Here is a 20,234-nt window from a genome sequence, read left to right as displayed (position 1 = left end):
CAACGCTGAAGAAAAAAAAAAAAACAGACAGCTTTTTGCATGTATCTATAAACAGCATGTGCAACAGCAGAACTCAATAATTCAACAAAAAAAATCAGTGAGGGTGCAAACGACTAAAATCTGGATGCTGACCTAGAGTCAGTAAGCGCCCGACAGGCAGCAGATTCCCAGCGTGGTGAGGTGACATTTCCCTCTCGCATCTTACGTGCTGCCCCGGCGTAAGGAAGTGACATCAACTTTGTTTGTGCAGGGGGAAGGAGCGCAGGAAAGGTGAATGACCTGGCTTGAAACAAAAGCCGAGGGAAAGACTCAGAGTACAAATGTAAACTTTTGAGTTTCGAGAGATTTGTCCAAACAATATTTGACTGTAGGTGGGTTCTCCTCCTGTTTTAAGTCTGATATTAAAAAAAAAACCACAAAACATTAAATTGGAGCAGAATTAAACATATATCCAGCCCCCTCTGTACGTCTCTAAGACATACTTTTAGCTACTTTTGTTTACCATATTAAAAAAGAAGTCAGCATTTTTTGTCTCTCTACCTGGTAATTTTCCTTCTTCCCTTTTAAGAAATTTGAAGAGACTGTCTTTTATGTTAACACACAAATTTCAGGGCAAACAGCAAGAACCACGTGCACGAAGAACAGAAGGCTTTCTAAAGGTAAAAGCTAAAGGAATGGTACGATCCGGGCATCTAGCCTTCCTCAGGTGGCTTTGCCCTGTGCCTCTTACGAAGCTGCCTGCTCTCACTTCCCAAGATTGTCAGCTTGAGCACCTAGTTGGGGTTGGGGCTGCATTACACATTTAATTTCAGGGCAGTAAGTTGGAAGTTTTAACACCTGGGACACTCACTGCAGAAGCCCGTGGTGCTTTTCTCTTTCTCAAGCCCTTCCTCACTCCCCACGTCTCGCTCAGAGCTGCCTTTTTGGTTGGGGGCACGTCGCCTGCTCGCAGACCCGCGGCCCCACAAGCTGCAGCACGAAGCGCGTGCTGCCCCTGCAGCGGGTGGGCTGGCGAGGGGGATCCTGGCGAGCCCAGCCCGTGTGGGCGACTGGCGTCAGAGCTGAGGGGCTCACGGGGCGCAGCCGCGCCGGGGCCAGCAGCAGGGGAAGCTGCGGAGAGGGTGACGGGGCGCGTGGGCAGGAAGGCAGCGCCACTTGTGTGGGGAGCAGCCCGAGCGCGGCGCGGAGGCGGAGGCGTGCAGGGGGTGTCGTGGAGACTGTGACGAGTGCGGAGCGAGCGCGGGGTCAGCGGCCCGCGGGCGGAAAGGGGAAACGGCGAGAGGAAAGACTGCGGAGGCCAACGGAGCCGCGTTAGTGGCGGGGTACGTGGGACAGGCTGAAAATTAATTAAGCGCTTATTAGCGAGAGCAATTACAAAGGAGCAGGAACCTTAAGCGTATGCCGAGCTCCAGGGAAAGCCTATTTGTGCTCTCGCGATCAGGTGCCTGAAATCGGGCAGTTTCGCGCCCTAAGCCAAGCCTAGGGTTTTCGCACTGTCATCCCTTTAGCTAGAAAAAGGCTGGTCCTCTGTAATACTGTGCAAAGTACAGTTTTCCCCTAAATTTAATGAACACATCTAGGGCTTTTCCTCATTGATAATTAACTTAGGTTATTATTAAGTCAATTGTTGTCTCTGCTTCAAGTCACACCCACCCACAAAAGCTCTGAGCTCAAGACTGGCTCTTCTTTTAATTTGAGTTGGCTATACATCAGACAGTGCATGGTAGGACGAGGATATGGCACAACTCTACAGCTACGAAAAGAAAACAAACACCCTAGAAAGCAGACATGGACCAGCTCCACTGGAGGAGTAACTCTGCTCCTTCGAAGCCGTGCCATTTGTATCGCCGTCACGCCAAGGAGGCCCAGTTACGCATCAGGCTGCCAGTGCACAGCATTTTCCTGGTGTGCTCAGGGATAAGAGACAATAGAGATTGCTGTAATCGTTTAGCTTTATAGGACAGAAACATACGGGTCATAGCCTTGTGAGCAACGCGGGTCATGAGCATGTCCAGTGATGGTGTGGAAACAACAATTCTCTGTTAAGGCTAACTCAAGAGGAGCAGCCTTCTGGCAGATCACCTGAGCGGCATCACAGTGAACTCACACAACTTGCACAGAGGATGTTTAGAACCTATCCTGCCTCTAACAATGGACAAATGGTGCCAGCTAACAGTGGGGATTTCAAGTGAAACAGCCTTCCAGATACGCTCTCAGGGTGACTCAGATGCAGGCAGCCCCAGCAGGCACACGGCACGATGTGCAGACACAGCCCTGCTATCACCCAGGAGCTCGGCGGTAGGCATCGGTCGCTTCAACAGCTAGGTGAGAGTGCTGGAGAAAATTATCTTGAACGTGCATCTTTACTGAGCAAGTTCCTACTGCTGCCCATGACGGCCACGCGTGTCCATGCCACGTGCTGCCCGGTGCGGAGGAGGGATGACACCGCCAGAGAATTTGCATTAGGACTCACTCTCCCTTTGCCACCCCAGCTGCCTGTGGCACCCTGGCTTCCCTGGAAGATGAAGGCCCCTTTACACAAGGAAGTTTGGAATGCAACCTCGTGGACCCACACCTTGCTATTACTGCAGCCTTCACTGACACAGGTAGTACACATGGCGGCAAGCTGGAGACATATTTTGTCTGTTAATAGGGCCTCTGCCTCAAATGGGGACTCAGGACGGGGATTATTTGACTGATCCAGAAGAAAGTGGGGAAGAAAAAGAAAAAACTCCTAGCTCACAAACACCCTGAAGACAGGTTTTCAGCTCTGTGAGAACTTAAATGTTCAACACAACCTTTTTCACATCGCTGAAAAATACCGGCAGTCCTGCAGAACTTGATGTTCCTACAAGGAAGGAGCAGCATTACCTTGCAACCTGCTTAGAGGACGCACCTAACCCCGAGAAACTTCTCTAATTAGGAAAGTTGGATAACTTTCCGAAGACAAAGTAGTAAATAAATGCAGAGTATGGGATGTATACAACACATCCTAAACCACCTTGAAGAATGCAGTGATACTCTTGACCTTACAAAACAAGCCAACTAAACCCATATATAAAACTTTCAACCTTATCAAGCAGTAAGCATTATGGTGACTGCTGCTAGCAAAAACCTGTTTTGATCAACTAAGCACACACAATAAAAATACTTCTGTCACTAATCCTGTTTTATTAAACCCTGGTCCTGTGCCCTTCTGGGCTCCGCGCAGCGTGGGACTGCCCTGAAGCGGCTGGAGGCCATTCTCAAGGCGGCTCAGCTTTGTGCTGACACGTTAACAAGTGCTGAAAGGCAATTACGCAGGCTGGGGATTGCCAGCAGCCCCTTCTCAGCACAAGGCCTGCCAAGAGCAGGGTGCTGCCCTGTGTGTCACCCAAGCGAGGCTCTCCCCTGCTGCCAGGGCAGGTCTCCCTGCTGTTGGCCGGGCAGAGAGGAGCCCAGGATCTGATGCCACCAAGTGCAACCAGCTGCAATTGCCCCAGAACGATTAGTGAACTTGGAGTTACGTGCCAACCACTGCACGAGTCTACTCTCAAACTGTTGTAAACTTGTCTTTACTCTGTTACGCTGAGCAGCGCTAAGAACAGAGCTCTATGTGACTGCCAAAGCTTCTTTGGTGAAATACTCCTACATAAAAGGAGTTTATCTTGTTCTTTTACTGCACAACATCAAGAGAAAATGCCAACTCATGTTTTACTTACGGAGTAAAACAAAGCAAGCCAAGGGGGCTAAACAGAAGAGTTCCTCTTTTTTGATTTAAAATCAAGGTAAAGCTGGCTGAGTCAAGGTAACAGTAAGCCAAACACTACTTTATACTCTTTAAACTGTGTTGAAGGACTAATTTTATAACATGCCATTGTGTGTGAAAATTATCAGAACTAGGTTCTGGTTTTGATGGACCATCAGCCTGACAACAAACAGCTGTTATCTAGAGCATTTCTCATCCTGTAGCGAGTTCAACATGTTTCTTTTTGTCCTGTTCAGGACAAAAGCAAAGTATGTATTTTGAAGCTAGCTGGAAACCTAGTTCCCAACCCTCCAACAAGGGCCTTACCTGAATTTAGCATGACTTCTGTGGGTATAGAAAAGGGTTTGAAAAATCTCCAGGTTTTTTGCCACACCTAAGCGAATACATAAATGCATTCATGATAATGCCTTCTTCTCAGAGGCACTATTGGTGCTTGGTACCAGAGAAACAAAAGAAGAGTCCACAGCTTCCTTTCCACAATTTCTTAAATTCTATAATTGGGGAAAACTATGAATAAGAAAGTCAGCATTGAAGCAATATGATTTTGAGGTAACAGTATGAACTTAATGTCAGCCGAAATGATTTTTATTTTGAATAGGCAGTCAAAAACTGGGGGCCTTTTAAGTTTTAAAAACGCTTCATCATTCTTGATCAGTAGAAGTTCAATGTGTCAACAGTGTTAATGGTGCTATGTTTGTAGGAGGTTTTTTATTTAGCAATTGTATCGTGTGCATTGGCCTCAGAATGAGGAAGTTAAAGGGTCTGGGATGGGGTTTTTTCCTAACGCATGCATGTTTTAGTCTTCGAACTCCTTAAAGCGATTGCTGACATAAAATACGTACTTTTTCTTGTAACTACAATACACAAGTACAAGCCGTCCATACCATCAGCTGAAGGATTTTGACAAGAATGTGGAGAAACTGAAAGGTGTAAGTTAAATTAATTCCAGTCTACTTTACATAGGACAATCCTTTACATAGGACAATCCTGAAGAAGATTGCACTTCTGTGCAGTGAATTCAGATGTCAAAGAAACCTTTCTCTACAGGATGACAAAGAGCAAGAACAGAATTCTGTGCATTGATTTACCAGTCACGTGGCTGTGAGATACATTGGTTTAGCAAGTTGATCTAAGGGAAAACTGTTTTGTTTTTTTTTTTTTGCGAGTTGGTTTTCCATTGGAGCATCTTGCTGAGTCTGTTCACCATGTAGCCACACGGCTTCTCTATTTGATGCGAGGGAAGTGGTAGGAGTGTGTGACCAGGGATGGAGGGAAGGGCAGGATGACGCCTTTTGAGAGCAGCCCACAGCTAGGTCAGATCAGCTATCATGTAAAACTACAGCCTGTGGGTAGGTCCCTACAGGTGTGGTTCTGTAGCAGCACAGCTCGCCCCTGACTTGACTGAAATCGGTACTGCTGTGGATTTCCTTACTGCCTGTACCAGCTCCCATGCTGTAAAATCAAGCAAGGAGCAGCATCAGCACCTCTCCTGCAGATAGCACCCTAACTGCAGGGTGGCAGGGATAGAAAAAGGCAGCTACCCAAATAGGTTTCATAATGTGATGCCAGTGAGGGAAGACTAGGAGGGACACAGAAAGGGAAGAGCGTTTCTCAAAAAATATAAAAATTGGGGAAAAAAAGAAAAAACAGCAACCCAGTGTTCCACCACAGAAGCAAAGGCAGGACAAAAATGAACAAACCAACCAAAACAGTAACATCCTTGAAAAGAGAACTTTCAACCAACCAGATAAGCTCTACTCACCATTGAAAGGGTTGATCTTCTTCGAGATTCGTAAGGAAATTGATTCCTTCAGGTCTCTCTTCTTCACACACTGAATGCCCAAATTCTGAAAACTGAAGCACATACAGAGGGATTTCACAAAGTAATAAAATCCTCAGTGTAGAAGAGTGAATAAATTATTTGCTGTGGAACAATACTGTGATAATATATGGTATAAGAAATTAAAGAAAATGTTTATTTTGAGAAAGTTGTAACAGGTCTGAAAAGCAGGGATGCAGTTTTTCTAAAACAAAGAGCAGAAACAGAATAGAAAAATACCAAACTAAAATCCTAAAGAGGAATATATATTTCTATATTAAGAATTGTTACTCTACAGTAAACCCAGTGATTAAAATTTGAATATTCAGTCTCGTGTAATTGAAAGTGAAAACTATTTTTGTAATCAATAAACCTGCTAGTGTGCACTAGTTAAAAATGTGTGCTTCTGGTTTTATCAGGGAATATAAATCTTGAACGCTATTTTAATGGTTTTTAAAACAAGTAAAAACAGGTTTTGAAATCTCATGTAGTTATGGAAAGGTTCTGAAGAGCTGCAGCTCTTCCTTATTTGCATAAAAGTGCAGGTCACCCCGATGCAGGAGGTGGGGGGAGTCCCAGGCGAGCTGACTCTTTCCCACATGGAAAAACCATGACATCATCAAAGCTGAGTGGATGTAAAGCAGGAAGTAAAAAAAAAAAAAAAAAAAAAAAGAAAGAAAGAAAAAGAAAAAATACATGTATATATAAATTAAAAACAAATAAATCCATGTTTCATAATGTTACAATAAGCTCAGAAGATAAACTGTGCCAGTTGGCTCTGACAATCTTTCTCCAGAACTGGCAATTTCCCTTACTTTGAAATGCCACAAAAGTTTTTAACTTTTTTTTTTTGGTTATGCCTAAAAAACACCTTAATCCATCTAAATCCTTCCTCCCACAACTCTCAGGGGTAGTCTTCTGTTTCCCTGCTCTAAGCAAGACTATCCAAGTGTGACACTGATTTTGCTTCCCCCAAAGCCCCTCGCCTGTGCCCAATGGGCTCTGTTCAGAGGTTCCCACATCCTCTGCAATCAGACTCCACTTGCAGCATCTCTACTGTAGAGGAACGCATAAGCTTCCCTTCCAACCCGATAGAGTGCCCCAAAAGAAACCAAACCACACTAGCATGTCACAGCTCAGTGGAGCACCTAGACTTCACGTTGTGGCTACTGACACGGGAGATTTGCAGCGTACCTCGGCAAGCAATCCTGTTTGTAGGGACTACTCCTTCAGGGCTCGATCATGGCACACACAACTTCTTTTTTTTTTCCCCCAAATACCCACTTTATTCTACTAGTTCAGTGCGAAGCACACTTCATGCCCACAAACAGACCTGCTTCTGTGCTACAGCCCCAGACTCTCCAGCGATCCCCTGCCAGTGGCAGACACCACGGAGCACAACTGCAGCACTGGCCTTGAGAAAGCTGCGTCCAGCCACGCAGGGACTGACAGCCTTGACTCTGCGCCTCTCAGCCATTGTCAATGAAACCTCTCGGGGAGAGAAACGAGACTTTTAAAGTGCCCCATAACTCTCAGATGACAAACGTTTTCTAAAACATGCGCTGTCACAGTGAAAGTGTCTACTTAACTATCGCTGAAGGGAGGGCTGGGTCAGAGAAGAAACCGTCGAGAACCTCAGGAAGCCTGCGGGGTTTCACATCAGCGCGAGCTGACAGGAAGCAAGCGAGATAACGAGAAGAGAGGGAGAAGTAGGAAGAGAGAGAAAAAATGAAAGGCGCTTGGAAAAAAAATCACCTATGATATCATCCATGTAGAGAGAGTGAGAACTAGGAAGTAAAAATTTTAGTATACAGGCAGTCACATGGACGCAACACTCGTACTTCTGCCTTGACAGCTGGGCCACAGAGGGCTCTGATCAAATTTAGGCAGCAGTACCATGACCATCAGACAGCAGGAAGAGCAGAAGACTGTGTCCAGCTGGACCTATGTGGGGATAGTTAAATAAGTGGAGTGCAGAGTAATTGCTCAGGCCAGTCCCAAATCTGGGATTAATAATTCCAGTTGCACAGAAATAACCGGGATTTTTGCTCTGTTTGAGATGCTCAGCAGGAGCACGCAGCCAGAACCACTACCGAGAGAGGACATCTCCTGCTGGCTGGTATTGTGCGAGGCTTTTCTCCAACACGGACTTGAAGGGAAGAATGTGGACATTGAGTCACCAGCCACAAAAAGGAAAACGACTTTAAACATCCAGATCCAATTATGGATCATGCTGTTCTTTCATCTTAAAGTAACCAATGATTTGTTAAAAAAATGAGTGTACCAATGCTGGAAACATTTCAAAGAGAATATTTAGAGCCTCTTCCCATCAGAATCTCAGATTTCAAGCTCAATTGAAGCTCACAGTTGTGTATTATCAGTAAAGGGACAGTACTCCAGACACCATTCTGTAAGAAACTAGGAGGCCTCTAACCTAAGGATACTGAGAAGAATTCATGGATTTCATGATTTCAAACAAATGAAATGGAAGCACAGCATTATGTCAAAGAACAGGATTTGATGCGTGCATATAATGGAAATGAAATCACAATTTACAAATAAATATTTGCAAAGCATGCCAGTGCTTTTTGATATCACACCCTACTGCTAATAGATTTAGGAACAGAATCTCTGCAGGCTTAACTGTGTGCAACAAAACGCCAAGAGGAAAAACAATCAACAGTGTCTTCCTGTGCCTGGCGATTGCCAGAAAAGGTGTTAAGCAATCAGGCTTTTCTGCTTCAGATCAGAAGCCACAGAGATGAGAGCAGGAAGTGGGATGGGCTACAACAGCAGACATTCTTTGACCCTGCGTGATGAAGCTTGATTTGAGAAGACAAAGGGGAAGCTGGTGAAGGGATGGTCAGAGGAAGGCGCAAGGCCCCTTACCAGATTAAGATGTCTACTGCTGCCTTTTGGACAAGGTAAAGGGGAACTCTGCAGGGAGGCTGGTCAGGATGGGATTACAACAGTCAAAATGGGAGGGAAGTGCCTGAAGAGACAGCTCTACCTTTCTAGAAAGGTATCACGGTGGAAAAAAAATATTAAAAATGACATTAACTAATCCTTTTCTACCGTTTATCAATAGGAGAACATTGTAAACAGACCTAGAAACAAAAAGCTAGTAAAATCTTTTGAGTTTGTAAGAGCAGAAGACAGTACAGGCAGCACGTTACGTGTCACCTGAATACATTTACTGTGTACATTCATGATCACTTGAGCCTGAGCTGTATGTTGAAAAAATATCTCCACTTTTAGAACTGTTTATTTCACCATCAGGCAATTATCGTCATCAAACAGACCTTGTCTTCAGTTCTCGCCTTTAATAGTGTTCTACTGACTAAACCCACATAAAAACGCAGTGATTTCACCAACATCAACCGAATCACATCAGCCTGAGAGCAGTAAGTAAAGCTGCTTATACACTGAAATATTTACCTTACTTTCTTCCCAGCTCAGTTTTATGTTTACCTCAAAGCACGAGCCTACTTTCAGATCTACTGTGTTGCAAGCTGTGAGCCACAAACAGTTTGTCAATTCCAAATTCCCCTCAATGGCAATAATCAGTCTACACTTGTTGCAGTTTACTCTGCTTTTATTTTATTCCCTTAGACTTGGTAGACTTGCAGGGAACACCACCACTTACAATTGTACTTGAAATTCTCCCTCTGAACAGCACCGAGAAACATACTATACGAAGCCAGAATTCTCCTTACTGCCTCCAGAATTAGGCCCTTCTCTGGCATGCTTGCTCTACAGAACTAATGCTGAGCAGAATCTATACTTTTACTCAAAAAAAGGCAGCCCAAAACAAACAAACAAAACCCCACCAAAATTAACAGACAGCAGCAACAATGACAACTGCCAACACATTTCTAGATGTGTCACAACCACCATCATCTAAATGACGTGATATTCAGTCACTACAAACTTTCTCCACTGGTTTCCAGAAAGTCTAACTAGAGTTCCTGTGGAAGACATCAACTTCCCTAAATCTAGGGAAGCGCTAATTCTAATGTTGTTAACAATTTATCATTTTTGTACACTGAAGGAGAAGAGTATCAAGCTCAGGAGCGAGAAGCGCTACTGAACTAGGCTGAAAAGCAAACAAGTGGGAGAAAGAAAAGGAGACAGACACTGGGAGAATGAAAGGAAAAGAAGGGCAAACGGGACAAAAGATGAGTGTGTGAAACACTGAAAAAGAAGGAAATACTTCTAAGAGCAAGTTGCCTTATCTGAGACGGATTAGAGGCTTCAGCAAAGACAACACACTAACTGCCCTCTTAATCACTACTCAAGAGTTTCAGAACATAAGATTAGCATATTACTTGCACATTAATCAAATTCCCAAGCAACACCACTACTCACGACAGGACTCGCCGCTCTGGCCCAAACTCTGCTTCGTAGTAGCCATCTCTGCAGTCTTTTCCAACCAGGTCATGAGGGTGTGGCTTGTAGGGTTCGTTCTTTGTTACCAGTGTAGTCCTTATTTTGACTTTTCCAAAATAATTCAGAATCTACAAAAAAGCGAGATATTTTCTAGACTTTAGATATTAGAGCTAGTAAAGTCCCAGCATGGAACAGAAAATACATTTCATCCTAAAATATCCTATGGAAGAAACACCACTGCTAAGAAATTATCCAAGACCATTCAGAATTTTTCTTCAATCTAGTTCAGTTCTGTTCATTTCACACTGAAAACCAGCTGTTTGGCAAAACATTTGTGAATTTATTATTCTTTCTTAAAGCACGTCTTACCTATTTGAACCCCGTGCAGAAAGCCAAAAGGTAATACGTAAGCTCCAGAAACTTAGAGTAAAGCAGATTGTAATGCTGTAAGACCAAACATTACAGGACGCGTTTCTTTACCATATCTACACTTACAATGAAAGATACAAAATCCTGCCTAGGCGACCACACACAAACGCTTATTGAAAGGACAGGTCTAGCTCCAAAGAGCTAGATCCTAGGAAGAAGCTCGTAGAGCCTCAGGGATAACCTTATTACCTGTGCTTGGACCGCTAAGCAGCAAATGAAGATCTTAGCAGTTGCAACATGGACATAAGCCCCCATGAAGTCCCTTCTCCTTAATTCTTAGATGAATACTCAGTCTTATGTTCAAGCAGAGGGGCACTGAACTCTCAAGCTCCTACTAGGGAGCCTTCACAGAAGTCAGCACGGTAATTCAACACACATCTCTCAGGTGTGTAGAAGTCTTCCCTCGTGCTGATGGCTACCAGTGAAGTCAGCAAGGGTTGTGTGGGTGAGTCTAAAAAACAGTTTGGCCTGAATTGTTTGAAGAGTAACAACTTGAAAGCAAACACAAGATTTGCACCAGCACATGTTTGTGCAGAGGCGTGCTCTCCTCCTCCACTTCCCCTGTCCTAGAACTAGCTGTTCCTTCCCTCCTTCAGCCCCTTCTTTCCTCCTCCAAGGAGACTCAGGGATTCATCACATGCTTTTCAATCAACAGCTCAACCTTTGATTTGACCTACGCTCTTCTAACTTTCACCATCTGTCAGCTTCTTCAGCCTCCAGTTAGGCCCCTTTCTTGGCATTCACGTACACCAGTTTGCCCTTAAATAAAACTTCCATCACTCTTCTGTTTCTTCAAATATTACATCATTTCTCCCTCACTGCATATCTACACCCTTGAACTTGAAGCGTGATTGAGGCACTTTGATTCTCCAGTTCCTCCTTGATGTTCATCTCAACCACACCATGAAATTTAATCTCATCCTCATTGAGGTTTCCATCTCTGGAGGGGCCTCCCCCAGCAACTAATCAGCATTAAAGCCTCCTACAGGCTTCAAGGAGGCAGGAATTCACCTAGAAATCACCTGCTATCAGTATCCATCAGCTCTGTCATTAACAGTCACCTTTAGAAAAGAACAAAATATGCCAGGAGTGCACTGTCACCTATCAAGTCCCATCTTCCCTTTGGGTTTTCTGGCTGACTTTCACACGCATCACAGCGCAGGCTGAGGAATCAAGGGCTCACACTGCCCAGTCAACTTCTGTCCTGACACGGCCTCAGGGTGAGAGTCTGTCAAAGTATTTATTTTTGCCAGCACACACACAGATCTCGCCAGCTTGTTTGTTGTGCACTTCACCAGCTGAACAAAGAACTCTTTTCTGCATTCCTTTACCAACTCTAGCACTGTAATAGTAAAAAGGGGTCCTTCTTGTCTGCTTTTCCCCCCCCCCCCCCCCCCCCCCGTAGTAATTCTGCCTTCAGGGCAAGACCAGCTTCCACAGCAGCACAGTTGCTTTATCTAGTAGAGGATCTCTGCTGCTCAGCACATGACTGCCAATACCATCTTTCTCAAACTCTCCCTCCTCTGAAGGAGATTTTATGCCTCAACTTAAAACATTTCAATACTTGTCAGATTTCACAACCACCACATCTGTTCTCTTACTGCTGTGATTCCAGAGACTCCATCTTGGCTCCTCTTTTTTTTTTTTTTTTTTTTTTAAATATTGCACTATAATACTGTAATTCAAGATGGCAAACACTTCCCATTTATATTTGAGCTTTCTCTTCTAATCTCATTTCTAAAAGACTTTCTCCAGATTGAAAGAGATCAAGGAAATATTATTAATTTAAACATCAAACGGGAGACCAGAAGTTCTTCTATTTTACCCTACTAGTCCAGGTCTCTGACGCTCTTTTGTCCCAGATATGAAAGTTACTGATCAAGTGCTTCCATTCTACCTCTACTGTCCATGTCTTTGACCAAAGCAAGGACAGTTCAGACTAGTCTGAATCCCTTCATTCTGAATTTCCCAACCTATCCATAATGCAACCACCCAATTTGTCTTCATTGCAGGTGTTCTAACCACATCATTCCCCTTTCTTAGCTCCTTTTTAAATTCTGTACCCCTTCTAACTTCACATACTTCATGGCAGTCTTTTGCAGAGCCCAATCAGCAAGCTACTGGCTGCAAGGCACCTTCTTAGTTCGCTTGCTTGTACAAAATACCTTCTTTCACGCCGTGCCCAGCAGCTAGACTAGTCTTGTCAGATTTTGTATGCAGACAACCTCCTTCAAAGCGCTCCCAAAATTCATATTACAATCCAAGTAGTTAAAAAAAAAAAAAAAAAAAAAGCCCAAATCACAACTAAGAAACCAGAACAAATGTAGACACAGAAAAAGCTAATAACAAATGATTCCCAGACAATGAGTAACTTCAGCGAGTTCCCCCTCTACAGGCACTTTGTTACCAATGACTACACCTTCTTCTTTTCCGCTAAACCGGAACAAATTCTTATGACAAAATCTTTAATGAGGAGCAAAGAACTCTTTTTCCACTCTGTTGCAATCACATTTGCAAGCCAAGGAAAGAATAACAGAACATGTAATAAAAAGCATTTTCTTTACTGCACCGAGGTCAACACGTAGCTACAGCACAATGTAAATACAGGCACCGGTAACTTAGGGAGAAAAATAGTATTTCTTACCTGTATAGAAGGGAATGTCTTGTTGTTTTCAGTACTGTGTTCTCCTGGAATGCTGCCTGCTGATCTTCCCTCACATTTGTATCTGAAACGCATGCCCCTTTGCCTGGGTTGTTCAAATATTTCAATGTAGGGCTCAGGGCCACCTTAAAAAAACAGAACACAACATTTTCAGTGCTACTATGCAGTAGAGCTTAAAAAGCAGCAGAAGGAAGGCTATATGCTTACGTGCTACGTGAGGATTAGAAGATCAAGACTCTTTGATTCATGTTGCCCACTTGGATTCACATCGCCCCCTTTGATCTGCCTTCTTGGACAATATGCTTTTTATTTTATTTAAACGTGCATGCACATGATTGAAGAGGGATGGGAGTGAGTGGGAAAACAGACCTCAAATGAAGTAGGCAAGTAACAGGGCCATGTAAATAATAGGAAGGACTCCCCTCCATCTCACTTAGAACTTAGCTTGTTTTAGCTTTTAGGGACTATGTGTCTGACAAAAGAGGGTTTTATTCAATAGAAGACATTACTTTAAGGGGATGCTTGATATTTTTAATAACCACATGCTTTTAGGAACAGTTATCCTCTCGAAGTACAGGTACCATCAGTACTATGTTTGCTTGAATGCCCTCTGAAAGGGAAGAGGTTTCCTCAGAATCGATTGATTTAGTTACTATTATAGCGAAGCAGAAACTATGCAAATTATGCCAAAAAGAAAAAAACACAAAAAACTACTGGTTTGAATGCCATCGCCGTGGGCTCAGAAAACACCTGATTGCTTGTATTGAATTCTACAACTTGGGCTGCCCACCTCCCACAGGGCCAGCTTCTAGTTGCAGCATCTCTCCAGACCACAAAACCTTACTGAAAGCTATTGGGCAGTCGTCAGAGAGAGTCTTTCAGGAAACATGAGATAGAGACAAGAATGAGAAGCAGAACTCCTCAATGGAGGGTTTACAAAGACACCACCTTACCAAGAGTATCAATACTTTTCAAGCTAGGTCTTATTGCCAAGACAGTTCCAAGCTATACGATGTATCTCACCGAGAACATCAAACAGGAGAGTCAATCAAGCAGTGACAACAGTGGGATGGCATGTGAAAAACAAATAGCGGAGGATAAGTAAATATTGTAGAGGTTGAATCATCGTGGCTCTGCATGATCAGAAGAACATAGCTTATGGAAATGTCTACTGAGCTCTTTGTCATCTTTGTATAATAGCATCCTACTCAGGCAAGGTTTGTGAACATCAGAAACAAACATGACAGCCAACATCCTGTGGCACAGCACTGAAAACAGTGCTTAGACTTCAACATAATAAGCAAAATAGTTATTAAATAGATTGAAAGCATTAAAAGGGTAAAAGATCCCCTACTTCCTTTTGCCCAAGGTCTGTAGTATGTTAGTCTTGGCAAAGAGGTGGATTCCAGCCTTAGCTCCATAATAAATCCTTCTCTTTTGTTGCACCTACAGCCACCAAGGCATACCTGCGAACACACGGCTTCAACTTCACGAGTAGGATTTGGTGATAGCAAACGCGATCCTGTGCTGCAGCACTTCATAGCCCAAAGTAGCAAAATACATCTTAACAGATAAAGTAATTAGGAGAAGTAGAGAACGAAAGGAGAGAACTAAATCTGAGATGTTTCCTGTCTTACTTGAGCACACGGTGACAGACAGCTGGGGAGCAGCAGTATGTGAAAGCAGCTCTGATGCTGGGGCTGTCTGCAACAACACGTGTCGTTTCAAAACAGGAACGCTTTTAGAAAAGGCATCGTGCTGCAAGCAGTATGTGGTGTCAAACAGCTGAGAACCACAGTTTAGGACTCTACGCGTTCCTTTCTAACGATTTATCAAGATGCACCCTCTCATCTGATCAGCTCCCATCCAGAAAACTTTAAATCAGTTTCTGACAGCCAACCACATTATGAGCTGTCACATTAAATAAACGTTAAGCACCACTCCAGGTCCAGCTCCTTACAAGAATGGTCACTTCACTAGACACTTCCCACAACTCATCTAACTTTCCCTGTAGGTAAGCTTTGCGCTTTTTCTCTTGTCTGGAAAACGAGCAAGGCCAGCAGAAGGTGGGGCGATGGGTGATACCAACCAGAAGCCTAGAACCGATGTCAAGCTGGTTGATCAGAAGCCTGTGCTCCTCACAAAGCCAAGCCCACACACCAGCGTACGGCTTTTTACCTTTCACGCTTCAATTCATGTATGTTACTGTATTTTTCAGGACAATCCAGTGGACCAGGCAACTTCCACCAGCAGTGAGGAGCAAGTGGTGCGTATCAGCGCGCCTCCCATTTCCCTCAGGTAACTGAGGAGAGAAGCATCTCACCTCCCCATTCTACGTAACGCCGCACCACAAATACAGACGCATATCCATACACTAAATTAAAAATGCATTTTGGATGTTCTAATGACAAAATTGCAGCAAAGTACCTACTAATCATCTTCCTTTGGAGATGGACACGCTTGCATAGCTGCTAACCAGACGCACAGTACACCCACATACATTACGTCTTTGCCCAAACTAGCTGGAGCCTTTCTGTTTCAAATTACTGTAGAACAGAATCACTTCAAGTCTTTAATCCTTTCTGCTTTAACCAACAATTGCCCTTCATGGTCTGCTAATGCTTGCTTAAGAGGACCTCTTTTTTCTCCCCTATTAACAGCGCTTTATTTTAAAACTCCGGGCTCGGTGATCGCTGTGGGACTGTGGTTGAAACAAGTACCATTGAAGGCAAACCCACTGCTCAACAGCAGGTGTGTTTGTGGGAAAGTAAAGCTCGGTGACACGGTAGCCTCCAGAGATTAAACATTAAACTTCATTTTATCTTGGTTCTCACTCTCTCCATTTAAGAATCGCGTAATCATCTCTCCCATGATTGTCACTGTCATTGTGCCCTGCGCAGGGAGGAAACGCACACAAGTGTTTGTGTGAACTAGAGGTATTATCAGCACTTGGCAGTGAAGTGGAGGTCTGTTCGGTGTTCCCTATTTCTGTAAATGAGCAACGTGCTTGTGAAGTGGCCCAGTTTAACTCTTTCACAACCCACACTCACACAGAGAGGTCCGTCAGGTCCCACACGGGGCGACAGACATGTCCTTTTCAGCGTGGGTCACACCAAAATGAGCCCCGTCTAAGAACTCTCTTTCACCAATTTTGAAAGAGAAATATATAAGGCTACCCACGTTACCTACACATTTGTTTCCTCCGTGCTCTGAATACTCCACTAAATAACTTTAAAGGAAACATAGGAAACCAACCATCACAACTACATCAGCAAAGAAAATAAGTAAAGCCAGCAAGAGCTCAGCCAGCTTACACTCACATTTGACAACAGAAACTTGTTTCATTCCAACCTGTTCTAAGCAATACAAAAAGGAACAAAAGACAACCCCCCAAAATCAAAGCATTTCCATCAGACCTCTCCCTGATGAGAAACCTGGGACAATTTTCAGTTTGAATGTGGTTGGTGCCATTCGGAAGGCAGGCGGCTGCGACACGCTGCCACCAGAGGGACAACAGGATCATGGTCTCGTGGTTGTCCTGCTCCTCTGCCTAAAGGGACAGGGCTCTGGGAGGACCACGTACTTTGTGATTTTCTAGGAGCGTGACCGTACTCTCCAGCAATCAGAGAGCATGAAAGCAGAGTAGCTGCGGGTCTTCGTGGAAGATGTGAAAGTATCACCGAAACCCGTATGAGCTCAGGTGACTGCAGCGAAACACAGATGCAAGGGTTGCCCTTCGACTTCGGTATCGCTGCTCTGCACAGAGTACTGGTGACCTGACGTCCTCCACAGCGACAGCCCTTTCTCAAAAGCAACGGCAGACAACCTATCTACTTACAGCCTCCTGCGACAGGTAAGGCAAAAAGACACGACGGTGGGCGATTTGTTACAGGCCAACGTGGCTCAATCAGAGCACACACAGCTCGTTATTTCAGAAAGAGATAATCTACACAGGAATCCAGAAACTGCACAGATTCTAGCAGAGACAAAACTACTCACAAACTTCCTCTTTGCCGCCGTGTGACATTACAGAACAGCAACCAAAAGAAAAAAAAAAAAAAAAGACAGAAAAAAAAAAAAAAAAAAAACTACAAAAGCCAGCTAGTACCAGGAAGTTATGAACTTCCCCTACTGAAAAATTCCTTATCTGGTTCCTAATTACACTGAAAATATATTCTAGATAAGAAAAAAAGTGCTAGCTCCTGCTTTGCTGCTTTGCTTTAGCCGCTGTAAAAGCGAGGGTAACGTTTAGCAGGGAGCCTCGGTGCACGGCCGCTGGGTTTCTCCCCGTTGGTGGCAGCTCCCAACGCTTGCCAGGAGGGAAAATGCAGCGGGTGAGGGCCACAGGGTCCTCGTGCCGAGCCCAGGGAGCAGCTTTCCCCATGCACTGCCCCAACTAACGCCACCCAGGCTGAGCGACGCTGCCTTCTTCTCGACCCCCTAGGAAAAGCAGCCCCGAGACGTCTTCTGAAAGGATGACAAATTCGCTTTAATGTAGTCTAAGGAAACTTAATTGTGCTTTTTGATGTAATTACTCGCTACGAGATCCCTTATCGGCGCTGCTTGGCGTTGATGACACCTCTTTCTCTGGGCTACGTTCCCATGCAGCCGGGCCCTGCTGAGCATCGCACCCTGGCCTGCTGCCGCCCATACCCCGGACCCAAGCCCCACGGGCTCCTTTCACCCCCCAAATTTTTCCCCACGCACTTTTCAGCCTTCCAAGGTCCCTCCTGAGCTGCAGCAGCCCCACGAGACCCCGCTGCCAGCGACCCTTTCATCCCCGCGACGTTTCTTCGCCGAGCTTTTCCCTGCTGAAGGAGCCGTGTAGGCACAGGTTTGACACCCAAACCCTCTGCAGGGCAGGGGGGTTGGTCTCGGAGCCCATTTTTGGGGGCCGATCGCCCCCCGCCCATGCCGGGCTGTGGCGCAGCCGCTCCCCCCACCCCCCCACCCGGCCCCCCAGCCCCGCTCACCGGCCATGCTGACGGCTCCGCTGCGGCCCCCTCTGCCTGCCTGTCTGTCCGTCTGTCTGTCGGTCTGTAGGGCCGGCCAGGAGCCCGGCTGCGTGCTGTGCTGTGCCGAGCCGTGCCGCGCCCCGCTCGCCGCCCTTTTCAGGGGGAATTTCCCGGCCGGGCCCGGCACCGCCCCCGCCCCGCCGCCCGCCCCCGCGGCGCCCAGCCCCGCCCGGCCCTCAGCCCTCAGGGGCCCTAAGACAGGGCCCGAAGCCCCGGGGGGACCCCAAAAGCCCATGCCCTCAGCCCGAGGGGACTCAAAACCCCGACCCCACAGCCCGAGGGGACCCGAAGACGCGGCCCCTCAGCCCCAAGAGACCCCAAAGCCCGACCCCACAGCCCTAGGGGGTCCCCAAAGCCCCAGCCCCACAGCCCTAGGGGACCCAAAATGCCAACCCCGCAGTCCAGGCGGGACCCCAAACCCCAGCCCTTTACTTTAAGGGGCTGTATAGGGATTAACCTACACGCAGTTGTGCAATCTGCAGCTGTGTGTAACCCAGGCTGCTCCGCAGGAGGCACCCAATGCTCCCCAGGGTCCCGATCTCCACACTACAACCCAACAACATCTTTCTTCATAGCCCTAGTGCTGCCCCTGCCCTGTCCCTCCGTTAAATTAATGTTCAGAGGTTGTCGTCTGAATAGATGCATTTTCAGGGTGGAGTTTAGGAAGTGAAGCCCTGAAGAAGCTCTACGGCTTGGGAGCTCATACATGGCTTATATATATATAAGCTTACAGAGAGATTGTGTAAAGCTTGATGTAGACGTTACCTATAAGCTGGATATACAGCTTGAGATGCTTATAAAATCTTGGGAAGAACAGCAGACAACGTACACTCACGGCCTTGTTAAAAGTAGGAGTTGTTATGCCCCTATCACGTTTACAACCAACATCAGATCAGAAGAATCATATGGGGAGACACAGGATTACCTACGCGCCTGTGATGTTAGCTCTAAAGATTAAAAGCAAGGATGGATACGCGATTATATTTAGGTAGCACGCTGAAATAATTCTATGTTTGTGGGTTAGTTTCGTGCCAGAACATGATTTTTCATCTTCCTTCCCACAAAAAAAAAAAAATCACTGTTAAGATGAAAGATACAAACCACTGCCCTAAAAATACGAGAAATCAGGACTAGGTCTTCATCTCCAGGGATTTCTTGGGTTCCCTATGATTGATGATGCAAAATTAAGCAGGAAAGGGGTTGTAATAATTTAAATCGAGCTTCGATTTTACCTCCACATACACAACTCCCAAAGCATACACCACCAGAGCCCTCAAACAACACTCTGCACGTTGGTCGCTGGGGTTGAGATGAGGGGGATACTTTCCTCCTGCATTTTCAGCAAGGTGCTTATTATAAGATGCCAGGGAGCTGGCACACTAACACGGGAGGGTGCTCAGAGCTCTGTCTCAGGGGTCACGCTGCCCTATTGGAAAAGCAATAGCAAAGCAAGAAACAAAAGCCCACAACCTGAACTTCTCCCTACTAAGTGCCTGCATCCAAATGCAGCTGGCCCATGAAGATCTAACAACCAGGAGTTGCCTCAATTTTTGAATTCAGACCTGGCTGTGACACACCACTTTCAGGAAGCCTCCGTTCATAAAGCCAAACAGCTGGAGCAATGCTCCCACAGAGTGTACACATCCCTGTGGGTCATAGGAGTGACCTGGACGGGATTCTCAAGAGGAAAGGGGAGGGGTACAGGGTATGGGCACACTGCTCACACCTAGCTGAACCTAAAAGCCCAGGGAGGGCAGTACCCGGGAGCTAGAGCATGGATTGGGGTTCTGGGTTATGATGCAAAGCCAGTTGTCAGTGCGGGCGTACAAAGACTAAACACTTTTCCTTTCTTATATTGAGCCCAGTTTGCTACATCTCAGTAAGCTGCAGCCTTCAGGAAGAACAAACCTAGGTGCTTCCCTAACTACTGCTTACATCTCTGGCTCCTGCCTACTTCTCCACGCTGTGAGGCTGCTGAATAGGCACAGACTGAGGCACCTGGGGAACTGTGGCTCAGAACAAAAGTGTCTACTCGTTTCTTCTTAAGGAAAATGTTACGGTATAGTACACAGTCTAAACTGATGTGAAATTAAGGGCAATATTCCAGACAGCATGACTATCTGTTATGAGTAAAACATCAATAAAAATTCCATATTTTTCCTCAGTTCTTTT

General features: G+C 45.5%; 1 protein-coding gene across 3 annotated transcripts in view; it reads right to left on the bottom strand.

Moving 5' to 3' along the window:
- LOC311208149 (proto-oncogene c-Rel) overlaps nucleotides 1–20,234 on the bottom strand; it is a gene marked incomplete at its 3' end in the record, with an annotated part of 69,238 nt that overhangs the window by 15,864 nt on the left and 33,140 nt on the right. The window contains exons 1-4 of one of the 3 annotated variants that reach the window (XM_084284634.1): nucleotides 18,021–18,131; nucleotides 13,030–13,172; nucleotides 9,936–10,084; nucleotides 5,511–5,602 (exon numbers count right to left, since the gene is read on the bottom strand). In XM_084284634.1, coding sequence (XP_084140760.1) covers nucleotides 5,511–5,602; nucleotides 9,936–10,084; nucleotides 13,030–13,172; nucleotides 18,021–18,027 — 391 coding nt within the window. In that variant the 5' untranslated portion in view covers nucleotides 18,028–18,131. Of the gene's footprint in view, nucleotides 1–5,510; nucleotides 5,603–9,935; nucleotides 10,085–13,029; nucleotides 13,173–18,020; nucleotides 18,132–20,234 lie in introns of those variants that run through there. The other 2 variants (XM_084284635.1, XM_084284632.1) reach the window with 2 other exon arrangements.

Source organism: Netta rufina (assembly GCF_964035555.1).
Source record: "Netta rufina genome assembly, chromosome: 3".
NCBI classification, from domain to species: domain Eukaryota; kingdom Metazoa; phylum Chordata; class Aves; order Anseriformes; family Anatidae; genus Netta; species Netta rufina.
This window is presented reverse-complemented; position numbering and strand designations above follow the sequence as displayed.